At 44.6% G+C, this 10,711-nt stretch overlaps 1 protein-coding gene across 1 annotated transcript; it reads left to right on the top strand.

The window, feature by feature from the left end:
* Positions 1-1,685: 1,685 nt before the first annotated feature.
* LOC127007500 (uncharacterized) lies at positions 1,686-9,740 on the top strand. Its single transcript, XM_050878598.1, has 6 exons — positions 1,686-1,855; positions 3,685-4,679; positions 5,094-5,202; positions 6,048-6,150; positions 7,556-7,624; positions 8,568-9,740. Exons 1-6 carry the CDS (start codon positions 1,822-1,824, stop codon positions 9,193-9,195), a joined length of 1,938 nt encoding a protein of 645 aa, XP_050734555.1. The 5' UTR covers positions 1,686-1,821; the 3' UTR covers positions 9,196-9,740.
* The last annotated feature ends 971 nt before the right edge of the window (positions 9,741-10,711 follow it).

The raw sequence follows: 10,711 nt of genomic DNA, 5'->3' as shown, positions 1-10,711 counted from the left end.
AAACTACCCTTGGGAATGCTCGAAACTCCTCTGCGAAAGCATTGTTGAATATGTATGCTTGGACGCAGAAAGGTTTAATGGATATCAAAATGTTAGAATCGGTGCAGAGGAGGAGGATTAAGATGATTCAGGGGTTGAGAAACTTGCCATACAAGGAAAGACTCAAACAGTTAAACTTGCATTCTCTAGAAAGGCGAAGGGTGCGTGGAGACATGATCGAGGTTTATAAATGGATGAAGGGCTTAAATAAGGGGACTATTCATAAGGTTTTGTTGGTAAGAGAACCGGGTAGGACACGAAGTAATGGGTTTAAACTGGATAAATTCAGATTCAACAGGGACACAGGCAACAGGGTGGTGGATGAGTGGAATAGGCTTAGCAGTCACGTGGTGAGTGCTAATACAAATGTCACATTCAAAAATGGATTAGATAAATTCATGGACAGCGATATTAGGTGGGGTTAGATACACGGGAGCTTAGGTTCAAAGGAGCTGCCTTGTACAGGCCTACCGGCCTCTTGCAGACTCCTACGTTCTTATGTTCTTATGTTCTTAATACGGCCCTGAATAACATGAAAAGGAGGGATGTTGCGTCAGTATTAATGAGTGAGTGATCTTGAAGGGGTTGGGGAAATTAATAGAGAAAAAAGGAAGGAAAAGGAAGAGGTAAGGATTTCAGAGATAGTTGAGTCGAGGGCTGGAGTTCAAGCCTCACTATAGACCACTAAGAATATACACATACCTCACATATATAGTTAGTGTTACAGAAGCTATTAAGAGACATATGCCACCTTGATCAAAACTCATGATTACCACTGTCCCCACGCATCGAAACACTTACATATGGGCAGAAATTGACATATCATATTACAGTTTCCTAAAGACTTATTATCGTGATGTCTTACGCCCGTATTCTTAAACATATCAGCGAGGCCTCAGTTCCCCTGTTTGAAAAGCCTCTCGTTGTAGAAGTTGCTGCTGGGACTTTCATGGACTGTTTTGTGATGCAAGTGATAGTTTTACACGGCTTCTGCGTCCTGAGTGGAAAAAGCACCCATGAAAACCCGATCTGTCTTCTTTGTGGCCTTGGGAAATAGTCATAATGGAAGCCCGAGTCGTTTAAAAATGTGAACCTAAGTGGATGTATCAGTTTATCGAGTCTGTTTCCGCTCGACGTGGGCTCAAAGGAATGTTATCCTCGCCCACATTATAACCGCCACCCGCAGACTATTTCAAGCACATATCAGGAAGACAAAAAAAGGAGGAGGAGGAGAAGAAGAAGAAGAACAAGAACAAGAAGAACAAGGAGAAGAACAAGAAGAACAAGAACAAGAACAAGAAGAACAAAAACAAGAACAAGAACAAGAAGAACAAGAACAAGAAAAGAAGGAGAGAGAGAGAGAGAGAGAGAGAGAGATTTTTCTCAAGCTATCGTGCTTCACCGGTACCTCCTTGACTAACATGAATCGGGCACATTGTCATACCACTGCTTGATAACACAGGCGATAGCGGCAGCGCCCTTGCACGCCTCACCTCCACTGGACAACAAGAGTGACGGCGCCCACACCCTAACACAGGATATTCGCCTGTAATGAACCTCTAGCCTGCGACACTCACCCCCAGCCTGTTATCAGTGGCTCCCTCAACTTGCATCATGATCGAGAGCGGTTTTTATCTACATCCTTAATCTTGGTGGATCGTGGCCACGGTAGGGCTTCAGAACACATCGCCGCCCAGCTGAGGCACCGCCGCTCCGAGCTCTCCGGCCACCGCTGCCACTTCGTCCGCCATCCTAAGACGCACACCCCCTTCGGCGGCACCTATGAGGTCGTTGCTCCTATGTCTGCTCCTGCTGGGTGAGTAACGGGCGAAAACTCTTGCGTGATATACAAACGATTGAAATTTTGTTCCTACCTCTGTTACCTTTTTTGTATAGATGATATTTACTCGTTCTTATTACTACTACGATATTGATAGTCATACTTATAATCTTATTATTATCATAACTATCACCCTTCACCAATTCTCGTCCTCCAAACTCTCGTGAATGAGAGCGTCCGTCCCTTACAGGCGCGCGCACGCACTTTTGAAAACTTATCATTGCATGCAAACCGTCCGCCTCAATAAGATTACTTATATTGATAGACTCCTGGACACAGAAGCCCGTATTTTTAAACGTATCGACGCCTCGTTTCGCCTGTTTGAAAAGCCTCTCGTCGTAAAAGATGCTGGGATTTTCATGGACTGTTTAGTGATCCTAGTGATAGTTTTACATGACTTCTGCACCTTGAAAGGGAAAACACCACCCATGAAAACCCGGTTAATCTTCTCTGTGGCCTTGGGAAATAGTCGTATAGTGGGAGCCCGATACGTTTAAGAATAAAGATCATACAGTTCTTCCATGTAACACGTATAGAGCCTACTCCGTGTGATGGGCCTTGACGAGCCGCCACGGTGAAGCACAATAACACTATTCAATCTAATCATTTGATGACGAAACTAAACGGGGGATACGCTTATCTTGGACGCAGTGAATGTTATAGAATGGCATAAAATGACCCACAAGAACCGTGCTTACCTGTAGATTTGATTTCTCTTCCCTCCTTCCTGCACCGCCATTCCCGAGAATCTCAACGTAATATTTCCTTGCATATTCAACACCGGCTCTCTCTCTCTCTCTCTCTCTCTCTCTCTCTCTCTCTCTCTCTCACATCAGGGCCCTCACATGGAGGGGCAGGGGGGGGGGGGCATATGCCCGGGGGCGGCACTTTTAGGGGGGCGGCAATTCTAGCCTGGACCTGCCTCCCACAAGGCTGACAAAATAATAATAATAAAAAAGAAGCAAAGCATTCAATCTGACACTCTGATGGATATGAGCTTTGATGACATCATTCATAAATTTGCCAGAAGCAAAGCAAGAAAATTCTTAATGTAATCTACTAATCAATATGATCCATCATTATCTTCTTATATTATCATTCTTATGGCAATCTTTTTACTTTGAAATCAATATTTTTTCAGAAAATAATAATAACAACCACATTGCAGTCTGAGGAATGATTCTTCCTATTATTTATGAAAAAATTATGTTTACTCTTTAAATTTCACTTAATTATACGGCACACACAGCAAAAGCATCTTTTATTATGTATACCGGTATCCTATAATTACGTTGCCCAAATTAGGGTCATAGGCAGTAAAGGTACGTGGTGGAGGTGGGAAGTGGTGATTGGGGGGGGGGGCGCGTCACTGAGAGCTTTGCCCTGGGGCGGCACTTAGGCATGTAAGGGCTCTGCCTCACATGCACGTACATATAGCTTCATCGGAATTTAATTGTTTTCGTGATCTCCCGATTCTTGAATCGCGTTACAAATCGCGTTACAACACTTTCATAAAATCGTTAGGGTCATATTCTTAAACATTTCGGCGCATAAGTAGGTACACCTATTTGACAAGGTTTTCGTATAAGTTCATGGCATTTCCAGGCGTAGTTAATGGCCCTTTAATGGTTTAATGCTTTTAAGCCCCCGGATATTCCCAGTGACTGTACCTTTGAACCTAAGTAAACACTTATGAGAACCCGGTTGATCTCCTTTTTGGCCTTAGGAAATAGTTGATGTTTGAGGCGGAAGCGTCTGAGAATACCGGCCTGCTAACTTCGCTTCCGGTTCTCTCCCTTCGCTAGGCATCAGCTGGGTGGGGACGGATGCCTTCTTCGATGGTTTCTTTGGCATCAGTGACAACACCACCTCGCCTTCAGCCCCCTTAGACCACCCTCCCAGCCACGTCCATGGTCACAGCACGGACGAGGAGAGTGACAATGAAGCCCACCATCACCACCACCACGACCATGATGGTATAGACGGGGATGTGCACGACCAGCCTAGCCACGCCCATCATGGCAATGAACATCCCTACATGGACGAATATGAAGACACCCCCTCAGATGACACTCAACACCACGGCCGCCGCCACCACAATCACAACCACAACCACACCTACCTTCACCACAACCACACTCACCACCACAACCACACCCACCACAACCACACCCACCATCTCCCTCCACACCAACATGGCCGCCACCCACACCCCCACCACCGTCACCATGGGCCGACCCGAGAAAGTGACCGCCGGATCTTCGAGTTAAAAAACCCGATGAGCTTGGACGAGCGACGCCAACTGAACTTGTGGGACTCCATCATTAGAAGGAAAAACAACGGGTTCCAGTCGTCTGCAGGCTCCCACTATGACCGCAAGAACCCCCACTACATCCCTGACGGCCCTACACCCAACACTAACCCGGATATTCCCAGTGACCCAAGGCATATCTTTGGGATCTTCCCCGCGAGAAGACTTCCCTTCCCTCCTTATGGTCCCCACACCCACCACCAAAGTCCCCAAGCTGCTATCCCTCATATATCTCCCCCTCGCCACCACAGCCCTTCTCACCGATTCCCCCCTGAGGATGGTCGCAGTCCCCACCACGAGGATCCCCACTACTACGGCCCCAGGTATCACCCCCGTCCTCTCCACTCCAGCCTTCCCTACCCGCCACTTCCCTTCCCGTCACTTCGCATCCCGCCGCCGCCTCCGCCGCCCACGACCCCCCGGCGGAGGTGCCCGATGCTGTACTCCTCTATCGGCGGCCGCTGCATTGCCATATTCAGCATCGCCCGAGTGAGTAATTTCATGATAATCTACTTCTTAATGTATCAAAATGGGTCTATTTCATGAGTTTGACCTTTATCTCCTTTAGAACAAATTTGGGTATATTTCCTCTTTCTATGGGAGTAACCCGATATTTTCATTAGCCTCTCCAGAGTTCATCCACTTTACCATATGAATAGGAAGGATGGAAGTTCCCTTAGAAATACCGTGGCATCGTTAGCCTTTAGTCAGGGGAACATTCGCAATGACCAAGTTTTTTATAATGTCTTGAAGGTCATGAATATCAACCTTTGGTCCATCCACTTTACCATATGAATAGGCAGGATGGACAGTCATTCAGAAACAGTCTTTAGTCGGGGAACATTCGCAGTGACCCAGTTTATTATTACTCTTGAAATTCATGAATGTGAACTCCACGCACAGATGTCATGGAACGACGCCAAGCAGTTCTGTGACGGCATCTTCGGGGAGCTGTTCACCTTCAGCCGCCCGCAGGAGTACCGCGACCTAGTGGTGTACCTGCGGGCAAAGGGTACGTGCATAGGCTGACCTCTCTTTTTGCCACTCATATATACTCTCTTTTATTGGGGCTGTGATTAGCGGGCTGTTTTTTTCCCTTGAGCTGCTTTCTTTACTGTAAAAAAAAAAAAGACTAAACAACACCACCTTAGGCATTAAAAGCAATGTCTCTAAACTGCTCCCCACATTCCATAACCTTCTCATCTATACTCTCTTTATTGGGGCTGTGATTAGCGGGAGGGGTTTTCTTGTTTTTACCCTTGAGATGCTTCCTTTACTGTAAAAAAAACGAGTAGACAACACCTCAGGAACTAAAACCAATGCCTCATAACTGCTCCCCACATTCCATAAACTTCTAAACTTTCTATTCTTCCTCTCCACGCATTTCTAGAGGGTCTTTTTATTCCCGGGTTTTCTTTTTTTCCCCTTGAGTTGCCTCCCTTGTTTTAAAAAAAGTAAAAGTCTAAGGTTCGCCACTGCCACGGAACCATAATCACACTTAGTTCGGTTGGGTACTTTCTGTAATGTATAAGAGAGAATTTGCTATAATGTGCTAGAGCCCTTAACTACAAAACTTCTAAAATTACTAAACTTTCCATCCTTTTCCTCCACGCATTCAGTCTAATGTTCACAAGACCACTCTATAAATACACTACACTCAGTTCGGTGGGGTCCTTTCGAAATTATATTATGAGAGAACTTGCTATGTAAACTACTAAAACCCACTTCGTATTAACACTATACTCAGTTCGGTTGGGTTCTTTCTGTAATGTATAAGAGAGAACTTCCTATATTGTGTCACGGCACTTTCTTCCACAACATGTCGAAGTCCTTTCTATAACACGGACATGATTTCAGGGCTGAGTACGCCTCTGTGGGTGGGTGGCCGCGAAACCCCAAGCGGCTGGAAGTGGCTGGACCAAAGGATTATGCCGCTCGGGACGCCGTACTGGGCTGTCAGGTGAGTGCGTGAGGGAAGGAGTCCTCGGTCGGTATTCTCAGACGCTTCCGCCTCTCACATCAACATGCCGAAAAGGGGATTAATCGGGTTCTCATGAGTATTTTATTTTTCTTTCAAAGTCCTGGTTCAGAAGCTTTGGCATTTTACCAACAGGGTCATAAAACTACCCCAGGAAATCCCCACAACTCCTACGAAAGCCTTGTCAAATGTGTTTAGGTATACTTGGGCGGTGAAATGTTTAAGAATGCGGCATTTTGTCTGAATGAAATGGTTGAGTGTTAGTACTGCACCTACACAGCCACGCCTCAGGGAAAGGAGTCACGCTTGCAGCAATGAAACAATCGATGCAGTGTTTAGGAAAGGGCTGTGTTAGCAAGAGACAACACACCCACGTCACAGGGCACGGGTTCAGCCTTACGGTCCACTAACATATCCACACCCGGAGGTATACAGGTTCAAGTGCTGATAACGTATTTCCTTGATGCGCGACACCTACACAAAATATTACAGATAGATAAGGTGTCCCTGTCTCTGAGTCGCGTCCGGTAAACACATGCATTCCTTTCATCCGAGTCACTGATGTCTTTGCTTTGCTCTCCTTTGTCTTCTTGGCTTTATCAACGCCCATGGATATGTAAAAAAAATTATACGGTTTTGTTATTGAGGCAGAGATACTTGCTGAAGGCCACCAGTAATCCACAGAGGACGAGTGTTTTTTTTTTTTTAAGAACGTAGAGTAACATAGAAAGAAAACATTATATAGACAGAAACAAATCTATTTAGAAGTTACATTAACATTCTAATTCTATCCAGACAAGATCAACAAAGCAATGCAAATTTATTTTACTTGGCTATTTACTTTATCATCTATACTGAAAGGCAAGATTAACGATTTTTAGTTATAAATATGTTCAGCTTGGAATGAATAACTTCCAATCATGCAAAGTAAATCGCTGATGGACATTGTTATCATGGAGACAAAGGTTAGTTTTCTCAGACGCTTCTGCCTCTCACATCAACTATTTCCAAAGGCCGAAAAGAATAATAAGCGGTTTCTAATGAGTGTTATTTTATTTTCATGGTATAGAAGAAGGGTCAAACTACCAGCAGGGTCATAAAACTACCCCTGGATATGCCAAAAACTCCTACGAAAGCCTTGTCAAATATGTGTGCTTTGGCGCCAAAATGTTTAAGACCCAAAGATCAACTGGGTTCTAATGAGTGTTATTTTAGGTTCATGGTATAGAAGAATGGTCAAACTACCAGCAGGGTCATAAAACTACCCCTGGAAATGCCCAAAACTCCTACGAAAGCCCTGTCAAATATGTGTGCTTGGGTGCCAAAATGTTTAAAAATATGACCCAAAGACTTCGCCTCCTTCCTCACTTCCTCTCTCCCTCCCCAGGGCCGCCCCCTTGTCGAGCGGCAGCCGAACCATGCAGTGTCCTTCCAAGAGGAGCGACGACTCTCTGTGGTGAGTGTTTTAGTTTCAACTTTAACCTCATCCTGGGATGGTACGGCCGGTCAAGACTTAGGTTGGTATTATTAGTGGCTTTCGGCTTTCACATCAACTATTTTCAAAGGCCGACAAGGAGGTCAGTCGGGTTCTAATGAGTGTTTCTTAAGTTCACGGTACAGAAAAGGGAGCAGTAGTAGTAGTAGTAGCAGTAGTAGTAGTAGGGTCAGCCCCGTCCCGCACCTTGCCACACACTCAACACCTCTCGCTTCCTCTCATATATCAGCTATTTACTACCTTTGAATGAATTTCATTAAATAATTGGATAATCCAATAAGGTCATATAATGTTAAGATTGTTTCGTTTTTAGGATAATAACAAAGATTTTGCATAAATACCACGACACTTGACAGCGTTGGAATACAACTTTATCAAGTGTCGTGGTATTTATACAAAATCTTTGTAATTATACTAAAAATGAAACAATCTCAATACTATATGACCTTATTGGATTATCCAATTATTTAATCAAATTCATTTAAAGGTAGTAAATGGCTGACATATAAGAGGAACCAAGAGGTGTTGAGAGTGCGTGGAAAGGTGCGCGGCGGGGTTGACCCCGCAGCCGCCACCACCCCACCCGCCAGTTTCTCGTGGAAATACTATAGTAGTAGTAGTAGTAGTAGTAGTAGTAGTTGTTGTTGTTGTTGTTGTTGTTGTTGTTGTTGTTGTTGTTGTTGTAGCAGCAGCACCAAAAGAAGAAGCAGCACCAGCAAAAGTAGCCGTAAGGTCAAATTCGCCAAAGTCTACTATTAAAACTTTCACATTTTAAATAAGTTCAGAAAATATAAGATCGAAGTGCTTTTAGGGGAAGAAAAAACAAACTGTCGGCTATTTCGCGGCCCTCTTTACGTAAGGAGCAAATCTGGTTGGTCTTCATCAGCTTAATTTACTTCGGCAGGTGCGCGGCGATTGAAGCAGAGGACTACTACTACCTGAGCGACGCCGAGTGTGGCGCCCACAAGGCCCCGCTGTGTGTGCTGCGGGACGACGCCGAGGTGGTGGTTGCGCGCGGAGAAACCAACTACTTCTACCCTGCCCTCGACCCAGGCTTCTGCCGGAACTGGATGGTGACCGGCCAAGACGAGGATGGCAAGGAAATCTTCAGTGAGGAGACCGATCAAGGCGGCGAGGAAAGCAGTAGTGACGACGAAGAGATGAGCGAGGGTGAGAGCCAGGAAAGCAGTGACGAAAGCGAGGAGGAGGAAGAAGGGCAGGAAGATGAAGAGAAGGGAACGGAAGAAAACGAAGAGGAAGGAGCAGATGAAAATGACCAGGAAGAAGGCAAACAAACCACTTCTTCACCTACTCTTGGCGGAGATGTAGACAACGAAGAGGAAGACAGTACCGACACCGACCAGGAGACGAACTCAGGGTCAGGTGGCGGAGATGGGATGCATGAGGATGACGAGGACTTTGAAGTGGAGGGTTCGGGGTTCAGCTTATTGAACCCACCCATAGACGACTATTATTATGATGCGAATGACCCAGAGGACTACGATGCCATAGATAGCCTTTTCGATAACTAGTGCAAGAGGATGAACGCATGATAGACAGACAAGACGTTTTTGTGTTGGGTTTTTTTTCTCAGTTTGCAGTGTGTGTGGAATTGTACGGGTGGGTGAGTAAGTGAGTTAAAGTGAGTGAGTGAGAACTTTATTAAACACAACGCTGAAGTGTATGGGTGAATAAGTGAGTGAACGAATGAGAGGGAGTGATGGAGTAGGCTAGTCTATGGTATTTGCGCGAGTTCGATTGCCTCGCTAATAATGCAAACTTTATTAATGTAGTTTTCATTTGAAGACGAGACTGCGACAATCTGATACCAAACAAATCCATGTGCTTTTGCTTCTAATACCACGAAAATTAATTAAAAAAAATTATTGTAATACATGACACAACAATTTAGCTTCTTACTGTGTGTGTGTGTGTGTGTGTGTGTGTGTGTTATTCATTAGTACTATTTTGTGAATGTGTAGCAAGTGTACGTTTCTAAATTTACATTAGCATCTAGTAGGTTTTGCACTTCGTATTTGAGTCCATGTTTCGCCATCAATAAAACTAAGTCCTTAACCTTTGCATTCCCTTCTATGACCTTATTTTCTTCCTCATCGTGGTTCTTTGATCGAGCCATCAAGTGCTAAACGCACACACGCAAAAGTACAGTGGAAGGGTTAGAATAGGTTCCTGAAGAATAATATACCAGATAGAGAAGGGGTAAAAAACTAATACAGGAAGGAAGAGGTCTAGACCGTCTAGTCACTCTAGTGAGTCCAGAAATATAGAATGAGTACTGGTGAAATAAATAAAAAGGCTTCGAAAACTCAAAATAGTGCTTTAATCAAGACTCAAACAGACGGGCAGAAGACACCATTTTATTACACTTCCCATACCAATACGAGGCTGTAATGATTTGGGTATGACTTAAAAGTAAAAACATGAAAATAATTATAGGATAGCATCATAGCACTAATTACATCGACCGATCTTGAAAGCAGACATAACCAGCTTCGTTACGTTACTCCCGCCCACCTAGGCTATCTTTGAGTCATTCTTAAACATTTCTGGGTATTTCCAGGAGTAGTTTAATGACCCTGGTGGTAGTTTGACCCTTCGTCTGTACCAAGAATCTAAAAGAACATTCATTAGAACCCGATCAATCTCTTATTCGGCCTTTGGAAAAAGTTTGTGAGAGGTGGAAGCGTACCGACCAACGTTGCCCTCCTCACCCCCGAAGTCGATGCATTAGTAATATTTTTGAGTGTCTGGATTAAGCCCAGCCTGCAATAATTATAGAAGGGACAAGACACGAGTGGCATCTTCCTTGGAGCTTACTGGTCGACATAAATACATTGAGAGGGGAAAGAAGACAGCGTTAGGGTTGTGATGCCATATCTTAGGGAAAGGATATAGGAGGCATATCAAACTGAATCCATGCTGTCCATCATGCCCTCTCAGCCAAACAACCATCAGCGTGGCATTACGAGAATCTCATACACCCTCTCCCAGGCCATTCCAGCACTCCAGACACCTCACAATACCTTC

The sequence above is a fragment of the Eriocheir sinensis genome, chromosome 35 (genome assembly GCF_024679095.1).
Source record: "Eriocheir sinensis breed Jianghai 21 chromosome 35, ASM2467909v1, whole genome shotgun sequence".
In the NCBI taxonomy this organism is placed as follows: Eukaryota; Metazoa; Arthropoda; class Malacostraca; order Decapoda; family Varunidae; genus Eriocheir; species Eriocheir sinensis.
Note: the sequence above shows the minus strand (reverse complement) of the source record. Positions and strands in the feature narration are given on the sequence as shown.

Excerpts from the sequence above, each read along its gene's own strand:
- LOC127007500 (XM_050878598.1), top strand. The coding sequence starts at position 1,822 with ATGAGGTCGTTGCTCCTATGTCTGCTCCTGCTGG. Across the intron at positions 1,856-3,684 it reads CCTATGTCTGCTCCTGCTGG|GCATCAGCTGGGTGGGGACG; the intron begins GTGAGTAACGGG and ends TCCCTTCGCTAG. Across the intron at positions 5,203-6,047 it reads GGTGTACCTGCGGGCAAAGG|GGCTGAGTACGCCTCTGTGG; the intron begins GTACGTGCATAG and ends ACATGATTTCAG.